This window comes from Sipha flava, unplaced genomic scaffold, assembly GCF_003268045.1.
Source record: "Sipha flava isolate LNK unplaced genomic scaffold, YSA_version1 200_pilon_pilon, whole genome shotgun sequence".
Classification (NCBI taxonomy): domain Eukaryota; kingdom Metazoa; phylum Arthropoda; class Insecta; order Hemiptera; family Aphididae; genus Sipha; species Sipha flava.
The window spans coordinates 367,121-390,499 of record NW_020272785.1 but is presented as its reverse complement, the minus strand read 5'-3'; the positions used below and the strand labels follow the sequence as shown (position 1 = coordinate 390,499).

The 23,379-nt window shown below is 25.7% G+C and overlaps 5 protein-coding genes across 6 annotated transcripts; 1 reads left to right on the top strand and 4 right to left on the bottom strand.

Annotated features, from left to right (window-relative positions):
- Positions 1-1,242: 1,242 nt before the first annotated feature.
- On the bottom strand, positions 1,243-11,970 carry LOC112682215 (uncharacterized protein C45G9.7). 2 transcript variants are annotated; one of them, XM_025552730.1, is made up of 5 exons: positions 11,914-11,970; positions 1,845-1,938; positions 1,645-1,773; positions 1,507-1,584; positions 1,243-1,445 (listed from the first exon to the last, which is right to left on the bottom strand). In XM_025552730.1, exons 2-5 carry the CDS (start codon positions 1,899-1,901, stop codon positions 1,335-1,337), a joined length of 375 nt encoding a protein of 124 aa, XP_025408515.1. In that variant the 5' UTR covers positions 1,902-1,938; positions 11,914-11,970; the 3' UTR covers positions 1,243-1,334. The 2 variants fall into 2 exon arrangements, with proteins under 2 accessions (XP_025408515.1, XP_025408514.1); XM_025552729.1 differs by lacking the exon at positions 11,914-11,970 and having other exon boundaries at positions 1,244-1,445; positions 1,845-2,033.
- Positions 3,983-7,042, bottom strand: LOC112682229 (tigger transposable element-derived protein 4-like). Its single transcript, XM_025552748.1, has 3 exons — positions 6,531-7,042; positions 5,298-6,434; positions 3,983-4,059 (listed from the first exon to the last, which is right to left on the bottom strand). The coding sequence occupies exons 1-3, from the start codon at positions 6,835-6,837 to the stop codon at positions 3,983-3,985; spliced, it is 1,521 nt and encodes a 506-aa protein (XP_025408533.1). The 5' UTR covers positions 6,838-7,042.
- Positions 11,923-14,429, bottom strand: LOC112682228 (PI-PLC X domain-containing protein 3). Its single transcript, XM_025552747.1, has 6 exons — positions 14,155-14,429; positions 13,808-13,891; positions 13,500-13,674; positions 12,982-13,270; positions 12,483-12,871; positions 11,923-12,250 (listed from the first exon to the last, which is right to left on the bottom strand). The coding sequence occupies exons 2-6, from the start codon at positions 13,887-13,889 to the stop codon at positions 11,923-11,925; spliced, it is 1,263 nt and encodes a 420-aa protein (XP_025408532.1). The 5' UTR covers positions 13,890-13,891; positions 14,155-14,429.
- Positions 14,430-16,715: 2,286 nt separating this feature from the next.
- On the top strand, positions 16,716-18,698 carry LOC112682218 (E3 ubiquitin-protein ligase RING1-like). Its single transcript, XM_025552732.1, has 3 exons — positions 16,716-17,066; positions 17,131-17,747; positions 18,359-18,698. Exons 1-3 carry the CDS (start codon positions 16,870-16,872, stop codon positions 18,562-18,564), a joined length of 1,020 nt encoding a protein of 339 aa, XP_025408517.1. The 5' UTR covers positions 16,716-16,869; the 3' UTR covers positions 18,565-18,698.
- Positions 18,699-19,967: 1,269 nt separating this feature from the next.
- Positions 19,968-21,937, bottom strand: LOC112682221 (transmembrane protein 186). The gene is made up of 3 exons (XM_025552736.1): positions 21,588-21,937; positions 20,337-20,482; positions 19,968-20,272 (listed from the first exon to the last, which is right to left on the bottom strand). The coding sequence occupies exons 1-3, from the start codon at positions 21,731-21,733 to the stop codon at positions 19,968-19,970; spliced, it is 597 nt and encodes a 198-aa protein (XP_025408521.1). The 5' UTR covers positions 21,734-21,937.
- Positions 21,938-23,379: the final 1,442 nt, after the last annotated feature.

Here is a 23,379-nt window from a genome sequence, read left to right as displayed (position 1 = left end):
TAATAATTCCAATTAAAAAGTTGTATAAATATAAAAAACAAATTATGTTTAAAAAAATTATACATACACACATAAATATATATATATATATATATATATGTATTAATGTTTACATTGGGTAACTTACTCAAATATAAAAATTTAGTTTAACTTAATTAATTAATAAAGAAACACATGAAGAATAATAATAATAAAAATTAAAAAACTATAATAATATAAAATCAACTTGATAAGGACACAAATATACTATAATTATTCAATAATATGTATAATTAATCAAATTAATAATATCAATAAATGCTTAGTACTGTGTATGATATAACTATATTGTATTGATAATCTCGCAAAATAAATGCAATTTTTTTATTTAATTATGAATTACTTTCAACTAGTAGAAAAAATATGCTTTAATAACATTATAAATGGCAATTAACTTTGGTTTTAAATAAAGGTCATTGACTGAATTTTGATTCAGTAAATAAAACTATGTTTTTATGAAAGCTACTTAACTACCATTGGTATTATAATTTATAATAGTAAGAACAGTGGTGTGCCCATCGTTTTATGTATAATCATGTAATAGAATTAAACATCAAAAACTTTAATATACATAACAGACTGGACTAAAGCTATTCAATTGTAAAAGAAATTGCAGAATAAGAAATTGGTTTTATGAAAAATGAAAAATAATAAATTATTGAATGAATTCTGTTCTTAACATGGTTGAAAACCAAAAATTAATTAAGAAAAGTATCTAATGTTACAAAATCAAAACTTAAAGAAGGTATACGAAAAGGAACATAAAAATTACAAATATATACTTTTTCGAACTATATTAAAATAAGTAAACTATTATTATGTTTTGTTAATAATTAAGTAAATAAGTATAAAATAATAACTCATTCAACAGCTTTTACAATATATCTTATATAATATCAATGTTTAATAAAAAAATATGAATAAAATATAATCTATTAAGACTGTTCTTGGTCAAATGAATGGGCCAAAAAAAAAAAAAAAAATTTGTTTTTGACAAGTTTTTAACTACCTCATCTAGTAATATCATATAATTTATAACGTGACAAAATTGAATTATCTATATAATAGGTTTTCATATGATCAAGGGTTTATTTAACTTTTAATTGTAACTAGAAATTATTATGCAAAATAATATTAATCAACAGTTTTGGAATATAAGAATATTAAAATAAATTACATTTTTTGATAAAACACATTGTTATTACTAATTTTTATGAAATAGGATAAATATTTTAATTAATAATAACCTTTGGTTGTATGTAGCAATAGAGACAATTTAATGAAGTTGTATTATTTTATGTAGAAGTAACACCTCTTCTGGCAACTAATAAATTTAGTACTTTATGTTTCTTGATATAATCCACAGCTTTCTTATGGGTAACCATTGTGAAATCATATCCATTACACTATATGCATTATCATAAATTATTAAAATTGTAAATATATAATTATAATTATTGTAATTACTTGTAGTATTTTATCATGTATTCGTAATCCAGACCTTGATGCTGGACTTCCATCATGTACTTCAGTAACATAAATTCCCTTCAAAATATAATTTAAATAATTAGATGACAGATAATAAAAGACTTAATATAGTCTTACATTATCTGTATATCCTTGAGGACTTTTCCTAAAATCTTGATCAATGCCTCCACCAATTTTGAATCCACATTTTAATAATTCACGGCCATCAGTATCAATTGCTGATTCTTTGGTTAGAGTAATAGGTATCTAAAATTTCAGTTACTTCTTAGGTTTATACTTTTATATTTGTGATAAAATTAATTTATTGAAGGACTTACACTAAGGCACTCCATGGCAGTGCCAGGTTGATGAGTGAATGCCATTTTAGCACACATTTTTAATTACTTTGATATACTATGATTGGTAGGATAACTAAAAAACAAACCGTTGGTCAACAGTTAATATTTTTCTAAATAAATTTCACTATATAATAATAATAATAACTAGTAAATATATTATGTTAATACTCTAACATTAATTCATATAACAGTAATTCACGTCTCACTGTGAAATATGTGAAGTGATTACAAAATATATCACAGTGACGTCATAGAATACCAAATCTTATCAATTGTCTCTTATCTTATATGTGTCATTTTTTTTATTATTATTTAAATATCATTGAGTCACTATTTATGGACTTTTGGCTTAAACTAAGTTCAAGACGTTTATCTTATATGTTATTCTTTCTACTAATGAAAGTGTAGCTGAAAACAAAAAGTGAAAATGATTATCGATGATAAAATGATAATATAGGCAATTGAGCATGGATTTAAGATAATGTATGTTTAGCATAGGCGCAAATAAGGTAAAAAATCTGGAGTGGCTATAGTCCTACCAAAACTTAAAATAAACTGTAGATTACCCCTACTCTTATATACCATGTTAAAGAGGACGTCACACCCGAATGTGTTGTCTCCGTCTGACATACGTACAACATAGCAAATTTGCGTTCAGTGATTCAAATGTAATGAAATTAACGTTAATATTAGAGTCAACTGACCTATAATCAAATTATATGGGAAGAACATAATCTGTGTTTTGTTGGTCGGTTTTTTCCGACATTTTAATTTTTTAGCGAGTTATGATGTTTTTTTAAATGTTATATTTTACATACTCATAACACGCTTACAAATTTAAATATCGGAAAAAACCGACCAATAAAACACAAATAATGTTCTTCCCTTAAAGTTTGATTCAATTTACTTTAATATTAAAGACAGTGACGTAGCCAGGAACTTTTTATTGGAGAGGGAATTCAGCAAATTTAAACTTAACATACTTTACTTCATGGTATCGGATACTTATTTTTATTGTAAAAATATAACATATTTCGAAAAAATTAAATTCATCAATTTATTATTTTTAAAGAAATACAATTTATTAAACATTGTTAATAAAATACATAACAATATATATAATGTCCGAATGTCAGGGTTAAAATAGTTATCACCTACAATAAAATGTAATTATAATACTAAATCAATTTTTCTTTTTCTTTTTGCCAATTCATCCAACGCTACTTCTGGATGAACTGCAATTGTCCTGTAAATATTCAGCTGAGCTAATCCATTTAAACGGTTCTCTGCCATGGTATTTCTGAGATAAGTTTTCAATCGTCGCATTGTTGAAAATGACCTATCTGCAGTAGCTGTTGTAATGGGTAAAGTTGCCACGATTTTTAACAGTTTGAAGACATTTGGATAGTCATTTTCATTACAATTATTAAGTAATTCTGATAAATTAGATGGAATTTTAGACAAATTTTGTAGAGAAGTCCACCATAATTTAAGTTCTGCAATAACTACTAAAGGAGAAAAAGATGGTAATAATTGTGAATATTTTTTACTAAATCTTTTGTCATTTTCAAAAGTATCTGAAATATCTTTCTCTTTAATCGGAAACAAACAAAGCTCTTCAACAACGATTTATGTTTTAATTAAACGATCACTTATCATTATTATAAAATGTTCTAAATAAGGAATAAATATTGTCACTCTGTAACATTGGCGCACATACAGGGGTGCCAGGGGGTGCTTAGCATCCCCAAGTCCAAAATTAGCACCCCTAATTTATTTTAATTGAAGAATATTATTTAATGAGGAATATATAAGAATTTTATAATTTGGACATTGTATGTGCGTTGAAGAGAAAATGTGTCGACAAAATTTGACGTCCGTATCAACGTATGTTATTATTCAATGCACGTGTGCTCCTGTAACTGATAATGTTTCTATTTTTACGACGCACGTCATAAAGACACGCATTTGAACGCTCGCGAAACCCCAGACTAAAAGATTTGTAATGATTTCATAGAAATAGGAGTTTCTTGTATTGGGTATTAAGACTTGGGCTTATCCAATTACCTACTTATAACACATGTAATAACGATCTTTGGCCGTTAGGGCATTTCAAATCAAGTCTTATTTTTAGCACTTATAGCTGGAATACTGAGTATGATTTTGTTCTGTTTGCTGTTTACCACTATTATGGCTTATTGACATAAAAATAAAGATATTTATTATTATCATTTAGTTCAATAATTTTAATAATAATTATTATAGAGCAAATTCGTAGATTCCATTCGTTTCTCGTGTAAAAATATCAATAGGCAGCTCCTTGATATATAATATAATAATGCAATAATTAAAAGTCCTCTGTGTATGTGATTAAGTGATTTATAACACGTTTATTAGCGTATATATTATATTATACATTTTAATTTAAATATGTTCAGTATATTTAAATGTAAAAAAACTAGTATAGTAAAAAAATCAGATGAAAATAGTGAAGATGTGGACGATCCTGATTATATTCCTACGTCATCGAAGAATGTAAAAGTCGTAAGTACAATACGATGATTGTTGAATTTTGTTTTATTATAATAGTCTAATATATTTTAGTAAAAGTATCCATAGTATTAAATGGAACAAATGTAGTTATTTAACTATGCACATATTTCACTTTAAAAAATATTCAAAACATGCATGAATACTAAAGTGTATTGTCAGTGGCGGCATCTGGGGGGAGCATGAGGTTGCAGTTGCACCCACGACAATTTTTCTAGGGGGCAAAAGTATCATTTTGCACCCACAGACAACAGTCAAAAATATTATATTATATTTTAGTTATTGAATTGCAAATGCTAACAATAGTAATATAATGTAATTTTAATTATAATATATGTTATTAACAGTAATTGTTTTTATTATTATTTATGTTAATAAAAATAGGTTCCTTATATATTTATAAGTTATAACTAATATTTACAATTATATATTATACTAATTGAAATATATAATAAAGTTTTACATAAAGATTTTTTTTATTACTTTTGTAATAGTAGTAGTTAAATATTAGGTGACGTGGAAAAACACCCCCCCCCACCAACTGGTTTGTGAATCACCATAAATATTTGCACCCACATGAGTTTCTACTAAGTACCACTTATGTGTATTGTTCCCATAAGCCCATAAGTATTTAGGTTAAAAAAAATGTTACAGTGAAACCTCTGAATAGCGGACACTCTCGGTCGCCGAAATTTTGTCCGCTATTTAGAGGTGTCCGCTATTTAGAGGAAAATATTTTTTTTAACAAATAAATAAATTCATTAATTTTATTTTATATTACTTTTACATTAATTAAATACACGATAAAACTAACATTTATGAAAAAAAACCAGTTACCTAAATTTTTATTTTATTTTTACATTATTTAAATATGAAAACTAAAAAAATAAAAACTAATAAAAATAAAAAAATCTGTTACTTTAGTTTGTTTACTAATTGCAGGCGTAGTTATTTCGTATGTTAAGGCATTTTCTAATTGGATTGTGTTTGAGAACAATGAACTATTCTGTACCTCGATAGAAGAAATATATGTACGTATGTCTTTTACTGCTAGCAATGCCTCTCGTAGACTTCTTATTTTTGGAATTTCTTGATCTTCGGACCCATCATTTTCTTCATCACTTTCTTCTTCATTTTGGGTAGACATGCTCGTAGTATCAGATGAATTTTCGATATCGGCGTCGTAAGTCTCTACGCAATCGTCTAGTGTTATGTAGTCATTTTCCGTAATTGTATTGTCAATCACTTTAATAAGATTGCCAAGTTCTTCTATTGGTGTAAGTAGATCATCAACGTCTGTAACATTGTTATCACGGTGCCTAAAGCCAGACCGCAAAAAGCATTTCTTCACTGTTTCGGGTTGAATGTTTTTTGTAGATGAAGACACCCAGTAAATTGCATCCATTATGTTGATAGGTTGACTTGAATTGGCATCCAAATCGGCAACAGCTTTACGTAACAATTGCGTACGATATAATTTCTTAAACTGATGGATTACTCCTTGATCAAGCGGTTGGCAATGAGAAGTCATGTTAGGTGGAAAAAACACAAGTTCAATATTTTTCATTTTTAAATGTGGATGAGGAGCCGCGTTGTCTAAAAAGAGTAAAACTTTTCTTATATTTTGACCCATTCTGTTATCAAATTTCATAAGCCACTCAGTCATTATTTCAGTCGTCATCCAGGCTTTTTTGTTCCAAAACCAATTGACGGGAAAGTTGTTAATATCCAATTTTTTGAAGGCTCGTGGACGTTTAGCTTTGCCTATGACGAGTGACCGTTCAAACTCACCTAACATGTTAGTACACAAGAGTACAGTTAAACGTTCTTTTGAAATTTTTCCTCCAGTACATATCTCATTTTTAAACGCCATGGTTTTATCAGGTAGAACTCTATAAAACAATCCCGTTTCATCTGCATTAAAAATATCGCATTCTGCGTAGTTTGCTATAATTTTGGGTATTTTTGCTTTCCAGTTATCAACGGCTTCTTCATCAACACTTGCTGCTTCACCACAAACTGATTTAAAAGAAATATTATTTATTTTCCGAAATTTTTCAAGCCAGCCATTAGAGCCTTTAAAATCAAATCCGTGCATTTCAGCAATTTGCTTACTTTTTTCTTGAAGCATCGGTCCTGAAACAGGAAGATTTTTTTCTCGTAATTTTGAAAACCAGTTTAATACTTCATTGTTGATTATAGAGGTTTCTGTTTTTTGTAGCTTTGTCCATTTCCGTTTCTCTTCTCCATTTTCAGCCCAAGTTTTGTAAAGAGCGTCTTTATTTGCTATAATATCAGCAATTTGTGTTTTACTAACACTAAATTTGTCTGCTAATGCACGAACGCCCATTGTATTTGATGTTCGAAATTCCAGAATGTCTATTTTTTCTTTTAAAGTTAATCGTTTTCTTTTGCTAGCCATAGCGCACTACAATAAAGTTTGTATAAACAATACGTTAAATAAATAAATTCGCACTACAATAAACGTTGGCACCACAAACACAACTAAATGCACATAGGACAATGCATTAGTTACAATACTTCGTTGACGCGATAATATTTCAATGACTGAACAGATAAGATTTTCATGTACAGTATAATAATGTACACATAAGATAACGTTTTTATTCAGGTATTCTAAAGTAATTCTTAATTTAAGATAAAAATAACTAATATCAATGTCATAAAAGTGTCCGTTATTTAGAGTGTCCTGTATTTAGAGGTTTTCCTATATAAAAGTGGTGAAAATGTACCCGTCCCCGAAAAAACGTCCGCTATTTAGAGGTGTCCGCTATTTAGAGGTGTCCGTTAAGGGAGGTTTCACTGTATATGTATTTAATCTGATATAAAATATTTGTATAGAATACCACTTTAGAATTTCCCGTTATTGAATTGGATGACTTGGGTAATTTGGAGACTGGTCCTAGACAGAATAAACTATCGGTTTGTTATCAATATTTATATTATATATATTTTTAGCAATTAAATTTTACTTTTCATTAATTAAATGGTAACTAAATATATCCCAGAACACAATTTGGTCAACAAAATAGATCATTTAGTAGTGATTACTTTAAGGAATACCAGTGGTTAGAGTACAGTTCAAAAAAAAAAAAATGTAGCATTCTGTTTCCCTTGTAGAATGTTTGGTGGTGGTGAAGACACTTGGACTAGAAAAGGATTCATTAACTGGCAAAAGGTAAGCTAAATAAGCTAAATTTTATTAATGCATCTATTATGTAAGGTATTTTAATCTAATTTTTAAATTTTATAAACTTTTTTTATTATATAAAAGTGAAAGTTAAATTTAAATATGATGGGTGAACAGTTTGATTTTAAAACTCGTGAATTATATAGTTATAACTATAAGAATCAAAAATAATAGAATAAGTAAATTAATTAATTAGAAATAACAAATAATAATGGATATATATATAAGGTCTTATACATTTATCTGACTTATTAATGTATTTTAAAATAATGTAAGAAAATATTTTAAAAAGATTTATAAGTCAAACATTTATAAAAATTAATTTAAATTAATAATTTAAAATTAAATTTCTTCAGTACAGTACAGTTTAGAAAGATTATATTATTTCTTATTAAAAACTATAAGTTATACAATATATACCTACCTAAAAAAAACCTAAACATAAATTGTTGCCTTTATTTTTTATAAACATACTAATTATTATTATTTTATATTTACTAATGTATTGTTGTAATTGTTTTGTCGCTGTGTAGCCGATTAAAAAAATACAATACTTCACTTAGCCATGTTACATGTGTTGCCAAGTTATCTTCTTTTCATTCAAGTAAAATAAAAGGTTCTGTATTTGCTCAATTGTCTTCTTCACACAAAGAACAAATAAAGAAAAATTGTCTGTACATTTCTCATTTAATTGACATAGTTTTGTTTTTAGGGAAACAAGGTGTTGCCTTTAGAGGCCATAATGAGAATGTTGAATGAATCAATCAAGGTATATTCTATATATTTCAAATAATATAATGTTAAAATGAAGTACACTTTATTTTTGAAAACTTAGTTCCCTGTGACATTATCATAAGGCATTGGTTATTTCAATTGAACTAGTAATAACACCAATGATAAAAATCATTTCTTCTAAAAGTTCTAACTTTAAACTTTATAAATTTTAAAAAATGTGTTAGACAAAAAATAATTTTGAAATTATGTTCAACTTAAATTTAATATTGTACATTTTACTATAGCATTTTAATTATAACATACATTAACATAACGCATTTACGTAGCAGTTAAAAAAAAAATGCATATTAGTATAATACTATCTTATTTAATGTGTATAAACATAAAATTGTTACTAAAAATATTTTGTGCTTTAGGAAATTTTAAAGAGTTTTGCACGTTATATGTTAAATCTGTACCAGATTTTGAAAATATGTACTCTAAAGATACAAATTATAGTAGTTGGAGGATTCAAAACGAACTTGTTGATATTTGTGCCAGTTCCATTAAGGAAACCATTCTTAATACAATATCAGCCACTGGTTTCTTTTCTATTATATGTGATGAAGCTAGGTTAGTGTTTTATTAATAATAAATTAATTTAATGAATAATAATTAATAACTGTATAGTACCTACATGTTTATTTTATAAATTAAAGAAAAAAAATTTTTAAAACAAAATATTTGGGTGATAACTAATTATGATCCTAGGAGTTATAAAGATGAACAGTTCTCAGTATGTGTACGATATGCTGTGGAATTCAAAGTTTTCGAAAGATTTTTGGGTTTTATTGGTTTCCAGAGGCCGAAATTCCACACAAATTTATTCGGCTATAATGAATTTCTTTGAAGAACAAAATATAAATGTGGAAATCATTCATATAGTTGCTCAATCTTACGATGGGGCAAGCGTCATGTCTGGACATCTTAATGGAGTCCAAGCTAAAGTGCAGAAACAATATCCAGCAGCCATATATATACACTGTATGATACATCGTCTTAATTTAGTTGTTTTAGATTTATGCAAAGCAATAAAGGTAATTTTAAAATTTAAGAGATTATTAACTATTGTCAACGAAAAATGTTTTATTTATAGATTGCCGATATATATTTTATATTTTATGGGTTGGCCTCCCGAACAGAAAATATGAATTTCCGGAAAAACTTTGGATATGCAAATTCTGAAAACTACATAGCAAATTAATTGCAAAATGTCTGTGAAGATTTGGAGTCGCTAGCTTGATTTAGAGGGGCCAACTTCACGTACATCATTTTGTAACGTTCCTTTCAACATTAAAACATCAATAACCTTGCTACTACAATTTCTCGATTATTGGTTGTATTATACTTTTTTTTTTTTGTGGTATCACAATACGAAGTAGAAGATAAATAGTTTAATTTGTAATTCAAATATTTTACTCATAAACCTAACTTAATATTACTTCTTTATCCCCACCAAACACAAAATACTTAATTTTTCAAAATTCACAATCCCCCCAAAAAGCAATCCTGGTTGCACCACTGCTTTCAGGTAAAAATTCAAAGGACTTAGTTTTCTAGATTCTTTTGATGCATCTAATTTTAAATATGACCATTTTTTCTTTGCAGATTTCCATAAAATATGAAATGTATCTCTCAAATATGAAATAAAATCTTCTAAAGTATTCAACATTTGAATGGAAAGTTTAAAATGTAATACCATTGATTAAATATACTTATATATTTAATCAATGGTTATGCTTTACGATACTGTATTTGTACTCTCAATATGTCTAAAAATACTAATCATTCTTTTAAGCATTATATAAGTATCTGCAGTTTTCAATTGTTTAAATAATCCATCTGCCTTAGAATCTGCATTGTTTTGTTCAATTTTTGAAAAATCTGACAAAAATGTCAATAGCTCATTGCAGTTATCTATAATAGAGCACAGAGAGGATATCGTAACGCCCATCTAGTACCACAAAATGTTTCAATAAAATGAAAGGACTTGCATCAGATTTAACTAAAATAAATACAAGACTAATACATCATATAAAAACAAAAAAAAAAAATATTTGATTAATGTACTGACCAGAGTTTGTTCGGTTGTTAAAAGTTTGGCAAGCCACTGATTATCATTTAGAGGTAATATAAAAAAATTTGGATCATCTATTTTAAACAATGGCAATTTTATTATGATGATGGAATTACTTACAGAGAATGACCTATTTTTATCAAAACATATCTAAGTATGATAACCCTAGCAAAGGTAATACTTCCTACTTATAATTTTCTACTTATGAACAGTTTATTAAAATTATGTCTGAAAAAATCATTAATACAATAATGGATGAAATTAAATCATTTGAATATTTTTCTATTATCATAGACTTTATTCTAGATATATTAAACTTAACCAGATGCTATTTTCAATGGACGTCAACATTTCAAAATTAATATTTATTTTTATTTATATAATATATATATATATATTTATATATATTTATTTCAAAAATAATATTTACATTATTTGTAATAATTTAATAGAAGAACTAAAAACAAGAAAACTTTTTATAATAATATATCTAAATAATTATTTTTCTTAAATATTAGTGAATAAAAAAACCCTCAGAAGTTCGTGATGGTGCAAAAAAATACAAGAATGATTTGGATGAAACATTTGAAAACGAGTGTATTCATTTCCAGAGTTTGCTTAAAACCGTCAAAAACCATCCAATAAATACTATTAAAATGTATACATTTATTAAGGAAAAAAACATAGAATCTATTTTTTCAGGTTTGTGTTGCTTTTTAAATGTTTCTATGCACTCTTGCTGTTCAATTAAAATATAATTTTCACTGTACGGAGAATAGTTTAGCCATATTAAATAAAGTCATCTATTACCAAAACAATTGATTACGATAATATTATAAAATCATTGGCATTAAAACAACCTTGCAGAAAAGTTTAGGAAAAGTTATGAAGTTATAAACTTATTGAACATTGTTATTGAATTGTATATTGAATATTGTTATTTTAAAAATTAATTTAAATAATATATTAGTTATTACTGAATTTTATTTTATATTAATGTAACTATTTATATTACTATAATCATGTAATATCAATTTTTTTTGGGGAGGAGGCAAATTTTATGTTGCTCCTGGCAGCACTTTTTTTAAATACAGGTATGATTGATTAAGAAACTACTCAACTGATGCTCTACTGACATTGCACTTATACATTTGGAACAAAATATAGTTTTTGTTACTTATATTTCTAAAAAAAATAATTTACCTCTTATATTAATATTAACTGTAAGAAATATTCTAAAGAAAAAAATCGCTATTAAATAAGAATAGTATATATGTATAAAAATTATCTAAATTTAGTTTATGATAAAAACAATTAAAATGAATGCTACTTTATTTAATGATATTTTGTTATATTTAATTTTTCTATGATAAATATAAAATAAATATGTTAAACTAACTAATGTCTTATTTGAATTAATTATTAATTTTACATACAATGTTTGTTCAATCAAATTCTTGGTTACCATAAGCACTAATCATTATTGAAGTTAAACTTCCAGGTGTTTCACTTTTTACTTTGAAGCTTTTTAAGATTAAAGCTACTTTGGCAGCTAAAAAATGTTTGCAACACAAGGATTTATCTGTCAATACTTGATATTTGAAAAAATCACAAGTGCAAAAATTTACAGTTTCCATTATTGTATATATGTCACCTCTTGAGCCAACTATTTGAATTATGCGTCGTTCATGACATTGAATTAAAAACACACTATCATCATCAATTAATTCAAGAGCATGTTCAGTTAACGTCATTCCAAAAACTGAGTTTAAGCTTAATAATAATTCTTCAATACATGCTCGTTGTTCAAAATTTATTTTTAAGTTGTCCAATATTTCATGCACTATGGTAGGTAATAGTCTATTGGTCATGTTCTGTAATAATATTTTATAATATTTATAAATATTATAATAGTTAAAAATACATAATATACTTAATAATAAGTAATGACTTTTAAGAGACTGAGTTAGCATATAATATAATTAAAATGTTATAAATTATTCAACAGTTTTTTTTAGTTATTAAATGTTTATAATTTAGTTGAATAACAATATCACAAAAATTAAATCCGTTCATGTTGATAAAATCAGCTATTATTACATTTACACCGTGCTTATTGCCAGATTTTTGATTAATTATCCATTTTGGTATTAAATTATTCAGTGGTAGACAACAAGTTTGAAGATTTAAATAAAAGTATCGTAGTATAAACTTTACATCAGGAGTAAACAGACATTGAGTAACATATCCTGTATTTGGTTTTCTTTGCTTAAGACCAGATTCTAAAAATTGTATTAAATATTTATAAGTAGTTGTTTGTGGCCATGGTGTTGGCCAATATGAAGATGGCCAAAACATATCATCTTGAATATTATGTCTATATATAATTATCATCTACAAATAATAAATATTTATTATAGTTTAGTACAGTTAGACAATATTTTAAATTGTTTATAAATCTTAAATATATAATACATTAGTGAGTAGTAAGATATTTTCATTACCTGCCAACTATTTGTTCTCATTATATTCAAATTAAGTTTTTCAACTGGATATGTTTTTGGACAAATCATATTATGAAAAAGTGACTTTAAAATTGTTAATAATCGATTATGATCAGCTTTGGAAAACTGATAAAAATGTTGAAAGTCCAATATAAGAATTTCTTTAGTATGTGACATCAAAAATGTTTTAATATTTATCAGCTCCTTCATAACTGGATCGCCATAAAGAGCATGGACTGTATAAAAATTAGTGTCATTTATTTTTGTTGCCATCCGTAAATCAAAATATCTAATAAAAAATTAAAATATAAACTTGATAAATTATAAAAACAATTCTTCTACTTGTATGATATTTATGAAACTTAAAATTTTATTAAAATTTATATATTATACATAAATATATTTTTAAAATTTAAAATATTAATAGGGTGACCAACCCCAAATAGTTGGGAGAAAGGTAAAGGAAAAGAAGATACTAAAATTATGTTTTAAGTTTATAATGAAAAATGTAGAATTACCTTATTCCTAAGCAAAGTTGGTGTTGAATATTACATGTCTGAGTAATAGACCATTTGTAAACAAACCGTCGCATTATAGGTCCAAACATAAGATTTAAGTACTTCACAAGTCTTGATGCATCAGGTCCTATTTTACTATATGGCGTTATAGTATATGAAAATGAATCATGAGATCCTAAGATATTTAATATAAATTTTTCTTGAGTATGTAAAAAATAACTAATATTATGGCTTTCCTCAGTCTCTTATAAAGTAATAAGAAACAAATTATGACATACATTTTACAATTATTAAAAATTAAAATATACCTGGAATTGCTAGTTCTATTATTGGAATGTAAGTAAGTGGTTTGGGTAATTCTGTTACCCAATACTCTTGATTAAACTTCATTTCTAAAAAAATAAAATAAAATTGTAATTATAATAACAAGAGATAATGAATATTTTATTTATATAAATGCATAATAATTTAATATAAAACTATATAATAAAACAATTTATTTTTTTAGGGAAATATTTTCTATAATGAAAATAAAAATAAATGTATAACACACAATTGAAAATATGTAAAAAATATTTTAAGTAACAAAATTATAATATTTTCAAATTAATATTATAACTTTCTTTACATTTGTATGACTAAATTTAATACTTACAATATTGAGTTAACAAATCAATATAGTGAAACTTTCTAAAATTGTTAAATTATTAATTTAGGCTATTGTTTTATATTTAAATCTGATACAATTTTTTATAATGAATTGATCAATATGAGACTTCTGAATAGAAACAATAAAATGACAATTGACATTGTAATAATTAAGACACATGCTATAAAAATGGTATTTTTATATATTAAAAAATTGAAACCGGTTATACCAATTGTTAATAAAACTGTATTGTCATTTATCATGAATGTTTATACTAATTATAGCAAAGAAGGGGTAAAAACAAAATCCCTCAGTAACAATTTAATTTTGTTAAATTTTTATCAAAATTATTTTAACCTATATTACAATATTACATATGAATAGTAACAAATTACTTAATATTAAAATATTTCAAGATATATTATAAAAACAATAATCACAATTATTTGTGTTCATTCCTAGTATTCAGTTGAATGATAAATTTATAAGCAATTTAAATTAGGAATCAATAATACAATACGAATATAATACCACTATCTGATAACAACTAAGTTAATAATAATCCCGCCAATTTTTTTTTAAAATCTAAAGATACATAAAACAACTTTTATATTTATACAGTAACTGTAATCTTGGAGTTTATTCAATGTATGTAGCCGTAATGAGATTCGTAGCTATTAGATTCAAAAACACTAATAATGTTGCTATGGACATATAATTTAGATCATATATGTAATTTATCATAATAGTATACTATTGAATTTTGAACCAATACCTATAAACATAGATTATAAATACTATAATGGTATTTATTATCAATACTTAGAATTATTTATGTGTAATGTACATGCGATCACTGTATAATAGCATAATCTGAAAACTAATATTGACATTTCGTTCCAGTAGTAGTCACGAAAACAAAATTGGAAAATCATCTTGATCCGTGGTATTATTGATATTCGTCTTGAATAAATTCGCATAGTCTTCACATTTTCTTGGACTCTAATTTTGTTTTTTTAAATTTAGGTAACGATGGATATCCCAAGAACTGAATAAATCTTTGTTTTCTAATTTGTCATTAGATATGAAACGATATCGGAGAACATTTAATGGTAGGCTTATATGTCGTGTGGAGAGTTTTAGATTATTTTACTTTTAGTTAATTATAGTTCTAATCCGTAAAACGTACTATTTTATGATTTCAATTATTACTTGAAAACTGTATGACACGATATTATTTTGTGGACAGTTCATCAAATTTTATTTATCACATACTGTGATAAATTTCTAAATGATACTTTTCCATTTTCAATGTTATACAATTAAATTCCTAATGAAGTGAATGTTAATTTATCATTAATTATAACGATTTACAAGTTTTATGATTTACATTTGCTGTATATGTATTGTTCTAACCACAGTATGAACAATCTCTTGCCAACTATTGTATTATGTACATTACGTTTTAATGAAATATTCTTGTTTATTTTTAGTTAAATTTAACTTACGAATATTTAGATCTTATTTAATTGTAATTGTTGATTGTATGATATTATTAGATTGCAAGTAAAATATTATTTTGCTTTTTACTTTAATTGTAAGTTGTTACAATTTTTATTTTAAAGTAAATATATAACAGGGCCGAGTCGATCAATTGTGGTGCTTCTGGCAAAATTAAAATACTGGGCCCCACAACAAAAATAATATAATATGATCATATTTTAGATTATCGGTATTATTGTCGCTCGAAAATTTTATTTTTAAATTTGTACCTATATTACCTAGCGACTATGAGTTAAAGCGAAATAATTTATATCACGTTTTCCTCACAATTGTAAATTATAACTACGGGTTACGTGTGTTATAATATGGACATTATTATACCTAAATATTATTTAACACTAGGTACTTCACACTTTATAGTATCATTCGGCATTGTATTTCCATCCAATATCAGTTTTTAAATTATTATATTTTGGTTTGGATTTTTAAAATCTAATTGAATGGCTTCATCAAATTTTGTGCCCCTAGCAAGCGCCCACTTTGCCAGACCCTCGGCCCAGATCACCGAATGTTTAAGGTTGCTATTTTTCATTATATTTTTATTAAATATATAATTTTTTTATACTACCGAGTTTAATATCTGAAATCTGGTTGATTACATTTTGATAACTATAAATAAAATTTGAAATTATGATAATAACAATCGAATAAACTAAACAATTGTATATGAACAATAATCAAGATAATTTACAATTTAAATTAAACTTGAATTACCTAAATTTAAATTTTTATCAAAATACTTTTTACAATACAAAATTTTAAAAATATATCTTTGTATTCATATTTATATTACTTAGGATTTCTAAATTTAGAAATAAAATAAAATTTATAATCATTTGTAAGTTATCATTTTATCGATAGTAGAACTGACTGATGGTTCAATTTTTTTAACTATCGAATTCGTAAAATAAATTCTGATAATCGACATCATTACTATGTTTTTGTAAACAATAAACATGATCAATAATTTATATAATTATTGGTCGTACCTACTATTTTTCATTTGAATTAAAATTTAATATAATATTTTTTAATTATATTAATTAATTATTAATACCTACTAGGTATTGTGTATTCAATATCTCCTGTGATTTTCATAAAAAATTCTTGAAGTTTCTTTTTTTTAGATCATAATCGTTAAACAAATTTTTTTTTAATATGGCTTCAGCAGATCCAATGGGTCTTTCTAAGACTTGGGAACTTTCACTGTATGAATTGCACAGATCTCCTCAAGAAGCTATTACAGATAATACTGAAATTGCTGTTTCCCCGAGAAGTCTTCATAGTGAGCTTATGTGCCCAATATGTTTGGATATGTTGAAAAAAACAATGACAACTAAAGAGTGTCTCCATAGGTGTTATAATAATATATAATAATGTATGTAAACCATTAATTTTAACATAATTTATTTTGTTTAGATTCTGTTCAGACTGTATTGTAACTGCCCTTCGTTCAGGTAATAAAGAATGCCCTACTTGTCGCAAGAAATTAGTATCTAAACGTTCTTTACGTCCTGATCCAAATTTTGATCTTCTTATTTCTAAAATTTATCCCAGCCGTGATGAATATGAAGCTCATCAAACTAGAGTGTTGGAAAAACTTAATAAAAGTCATAGTCAGGCTAATTTAGTACAATCAATAAATGAAGGTATTAAATTACAAACTCAAAACCGTTTACAACGAACTAAGAAGAACCAGCATGAAGATCAAAATGAAAACAGTTCAACAATTACATCAAAACCTTCAAATTCAAATAATTCCAGTCAAAGTAGAGATAATGTGACTAGAACAATGGTACAAACTAAGGTGGCTAAAAAAATGAAATCTGTTATGATATCTGAAAAAGAAGGACCAGCTTCAGTTGTTGATACCTCAGATATTACAGAATGTGATGGTACATCCAAAGGAATATCAGTAGATGAGATAGAACTAGTATTTAAACCTCATCCTACAGAAATGGCTAGTGATAACCATTTAATAAGAGTGTTGAAAGAAAACTCTATTCGTTATATTAAAACTACAGCAAATGCTACTGGTAAGCCGTTTTAATATAAAAAAAATCATATGGATTATTATTAAAGTTACTGTATAATCAGCTTTTTAAATTGTTTACGAATTATTTAAAAACAAATATGTGATTTACAGATAAAAATATTCATTGAGTTCTGCCTTACATTTTTAAGTTAAAACTTTTCAATAATATTGATCATAATTTTAAAAAATTAAATACATTTTTTTTTTTATGTATAATAAATGGTAATTAACAAATTTTGTAATCCATAACATATTCATAATATTATGAATCAATGACATGGTATAATGGCACTGAATATAAGGCTATACAGTTTCTATAATTTAATTTTAATTAGTAGATTACTATAACACTTTTCAAAAACTATATGTACAAATTTTATTGCTTATTATGAAATCTGTTACAATTTAATAATGTACAAATTATCTTTTAAGTGATTTAACATTCTCTTGAAAAAAAAAATTTGATATTGATAGAACAATAATGAAAGTTTGTGATTCCTTGAATTTTGTCATAACTGAACTTATTGTAATAAGTATGTTTTGTAGTTAACATAGGTACTGTAATACTGACAAATATAATTTTAGAATTTTATTATGCTTGTTTTTTTCTAGTTGATCATCTGAGTAAGTATTTGGCTATGCGATTAACTTTGGATCTTGGGCCAGAACTTCCAGAACGTGCTCTCAGTTTCTTAATCTATGTTGCACCTACTGCAGATCAATTTGTACCACTCAGTGGTAACCAAACACTCCGCATTGTACATGACAAGTTTTGGAAAGTTAATAAACCTCTAGAAATGTTCTACTCTTTTACGTAAATTACATTTTCTTGATACATATGAAAATATAAATTTATTTATAAGCAAAAGTACCTTCATTTCGCCACATATTGTTGTGAAGTTAATATTAATTAAATTTTCTTTGCTATATGATTATTTTGGCATTTTATATTATAAAATTTGCATTTAGTTTTTTTTTAAACATTTATTGTAATCATAGAATATTTATTTCTTCAACTAGTTTTCATAGAAGAATTTATTTTTTTTTTTTTTAATCAATTCTGATAAGGTAACTAACAATAATATTAAGGTAAATTATAGTTATATATTATTCAAGTATGTTAAGTGTAGACATTAATTTGAGGTAATAGTAATATTTGTATATTTCAAACTTTAAAAATATGTGAACTATCATGGTCTAAAATTTGATTAATTTAATATTTTAAAAATATAATACTTTTTGATATTTAGTAATAATATCGGTTGACATTTTTTATTTTATTTAGTATCATTTATAATTAGGATTTGGAAATAGTAGCAGTATAAATGTTACTTTTTAGCTATTATATAAGCACTTAAACTCCAAAGCATGTGCTATAAATAGCACAAAAAATTAAAAATATGTATTTAACTTGTAAAAATTATAAATTTAGAAAAAAATTAAATGTTATATTATTAATTTAATTATATTCAATATTTTTGAATTTGAAAGATCTGATAATTATTTGATACTATAATTTTGTAAGTGGAAAATTACTGCTCCACGTCAACGATCGTTGAAATTCAACTTTCACTGAGGTCTATTTATTTCCAAAAATATAAATATATTTAAGAGTATAACCAAGGATATCATTATTTTCAACAAAAATATTTTCTATATTATCAGAAAATACACCAAAACATAGTACTAAAGAACCCTAAATACGTAAAAGTTAGCAAAATTAAATTTTGTGTATAACGTTGGAGAAGTTAGAAATATATTTGTATCTTACATTAGATGTTGCAGGATGAACCAAGAGAAATATGCATTTGCTAGAATTTGCCCTGCTTATAATAAATTGATCAATTCATGGGTATTTTTGTTTTATTTTCCATCATAAAGTTTCCACATGTTCCTTATTCTTCATAAGATAAGCGTAATATTTTAATACATTAAAGTCATCTAAAAACTATTTTTCTACAAATATTCATCTTTCAAAATCTAAACAAATACTTAAAATTGAGTTAATACACTAAAAATTATCTATAAAAAATAATTTTCTTAATTATTTAACATAATTATAAAAATATTTATGGTTATAAAGGTTGTATTAAAATTAAATTCAATCAAAACTAATTATAATTAAATCAATTTATTTACAGAAATCTAAAAAATTCATATATATATATATATATATATATATATATTTATATATATATATATATAAAACAAAAATTATTACTTAAATTACTTCACTACCAAAAACTTTTCTCAATTTTGCATTATTATAAATGGTAGCATCACGTAAAATAATTTTAAATGTATTTTTATTTCCATTCAATTTGATTTTATGATTAAAAATATCTAATGTAGAATATTCTATAGGTTTCACATCATCAATATTGCAATATAATTCTTTACGTTTTCCCCAATATGAAATATAGGACATTTGACACTTTTGTTCATCTTGACATAAGTATACAAACACCACGAGATTATTTGAGAAGAACCAAGACATAGCATGTATACCAATTGTAAGACCAACATCTATAAAAATATATATTACTACATTATTTTAAAATTGCAAAAATTAAAGAATGTTAAACAGTACTTATAAATGACCCGAAAATAACTTCTTCCAAGTTAAAATGTCCAAGTATATTTAAAACGAAACACGAAGGAATGAAAAAAAAGGTTGCTGCTGTTTGAAATGCTTTGATTCTATTTAAACCAACAAAAAATGTCATGTGTGATGTTCTGAAATTATTAAGGTTAATATTATTTATACATGATTTGTTATTATATTGATAAAAAAAAATTAGTCTTATTTTCTTCTAATGTATGTAAATTACATATGTAATAGGAAAAATTATGAAATTCAAGTTTTAGACTGCAATTAATACAACAATAATTAATAATATATTAATAATAATAATTGCTTCTTTACATAAATAGGTATATAAAAATATACTTGTTTTTTTTCATTTAAAGACAAAACTTCATCAACAAAGGTTATTACCAGTATATAATATAAATTAACATTTGTTTTACTTAAGATTTATTTATATACTAATATTCTCAAAGAAAATTTATATGAAATAATTATAAAATGTATAACTAAATAATAAATAAAAGACACCGTTTTGAAAACAAAATGTAAAAATACTCATAAGTTAAAACATTATTTACAGTATAAATCTAAAACATATAACTCTTAACTAAATTAAAAAATTTGATATTCAGTCATCACAAGCCTATATAATTACTTTAATCATAAAGTAAATAACATTTAGAGTATAAATCTTAATATATTTATTAAATACTTCAACCATATTATTTGGTAGGTAGTAACCCATATACTAAAAAATATTTCCAGATGAAATTCATTTTCAACTACAAGAAAAAATATTCAATATATTTTTTCATCAATCAGTTGATATTAATCATTTATCATAAGTTTATTAAATATAACGATTTAATATCAATTGCATATCCTCTACAAAATAACTAGATATTGTATTAATATCACCAAGCAATTTTTGGACATATTATAGTTAGTTATTCGCAACACTTTTGTTAGAAATATAATGAATTAAAAAATTAAAGTTTATTGCACAAAATAAAAGAGTTCAATGAAATAATAAACTTCAACATGGGTACAACTAAAGCCCAAATATTGGGGGTGCTGAAATTTCTGAAAATAAAATAAAATGCTACTAAACTGTAATTACTATAGATTATATAGATCTGAAAAAAAAATAGTAGTACTACATTTGAACTCAGGGTTGCTAAAACCCTATTGCGCCCCCCTAGTAGGGCTCACGGGCTTCAATAGTACTTATTACAATTTTGAAAGTCTTACTTAAATATAGGAATAAATTGTTTACTTTCAACATCATTATCAATAATTTGATTTGTTTTAGAACACATTAAACCATACGGATTAGTAATGAAATTCCTTTTTATATTATTTAATACAATTTTAAAATTAAATCTTTGTAATAACATTTTATCAATTAATGATTAGTTCGTATATTTTTATACAATAAATTTATAATAACTTAGCGGTAATAAATTCATAATAAAAAATTGGGTTAAGGTACACTCAACTACGTTAGTGAGTCGATTCAATAACTACATAGCAAATAAAAATTATAAATAATACACTAAATTATAAAAGAGAGGATCATGAGTTATTTTTCGGAGTAGGTTATCAGCTTTCTTATCACCGTAAGTTTGCTATCACTAAAAATAATATTAATTAATTATAGTAAATTGTAATACGGTATAACCTAACCTTATCCTAATATAATATAAGGTCTATAATTTAAACACAAGAGTTAAACTTCTAACTACATCACCAAACTCGTACAGAGAAGTAATTAAATTTCTAAAATCCAGCAAAGCGGACTACCATACTTATCAATCAAAACAAGATCAAGCCTATAGAATTGTAATCAGAAACTTACATCACACAATCCCTCTTGATGATATTAAAAAAGAGTTACTTGATCTCGGTCACATCGCTAGAAACGTAACAAACGTTCAACAATATAACACTAAGGTCCCGCTCCCATTATTCTTCGTAGATCTAGAACCAGCCATAAACAATAAAGATATCTTCAAAATCGAATACCTATGCTACACTAAAATTAAAATAGAAGAACCTCGAGTTAAACGCCACATAGTCCAATGCCTTCGATGCCAAGAATACGGCCACAAAAAAGCTTACTGCAATCATACCCCTAAATGCGTTCGATGTAGCGAACATCACCTATCAGATTCCTGCCAAAAACCCACCGACCAACCCGCCAAGTGTGCGCTTTGTCAGGGTGACCATCCAGCAAACTATCGAGGATGTCCCAAACATAAAGAAATTCAATCATCTCGTAATCCCAAGAAAACTCAAACAACTTCACATTCTCAACAAAATAATACAAATAATGTATAGCCCATTTATGTAAACACCACTTCAAATTCGAATTCTCAATCCAAATCATATGCTCAAGCAACCAAAGATCCAACTATCACTTCCCACACATCTAATGGTGATAACTCTGATCAAATTTCACTCAAACTAATTTCTTTCCTGGAAGACTTTAAATCATTGATTAATCCCTTAATCTCTTTACTATCCACTGTTATCTCTAAACTCCTATCCCAATCAAACGCCAACTAGCTTAAATATCCAACAATCACTATCCATCCTCTTATGGAATGCCAATGGTCTAAACCAACAAAAAAATGAACTTGAAGCCTTCCTACAGCTCTCTCACGTTGATATTATCCTTATCAGCGAAGCACATCTAACCTTAAACTCATCATTCAAACTTCCTGGATACAAAACATACCACTGCGATCACCCAAGTGGAAACGCTCATGCAGGCTCAGCGATTATAATAAAATCAAACCTCCAACACTCTACTCTACCGTCTTACCAGAGCAACTCTATTCAAGCAACTAATATAAAAATAATCTTAAACCACATTCCAACGACTATTTCTTCTGCATACTTTCCTCCTCAAACAAAACTTAACTCAAACGAACTTACGAAATATCTTCTTTCCATTGGGAATAATTATCTAATTGATAGTGACTTTAACTGCAAACACACCTCATGGGGCTCCAGAATTACTAATACCAGAGGTCGAATA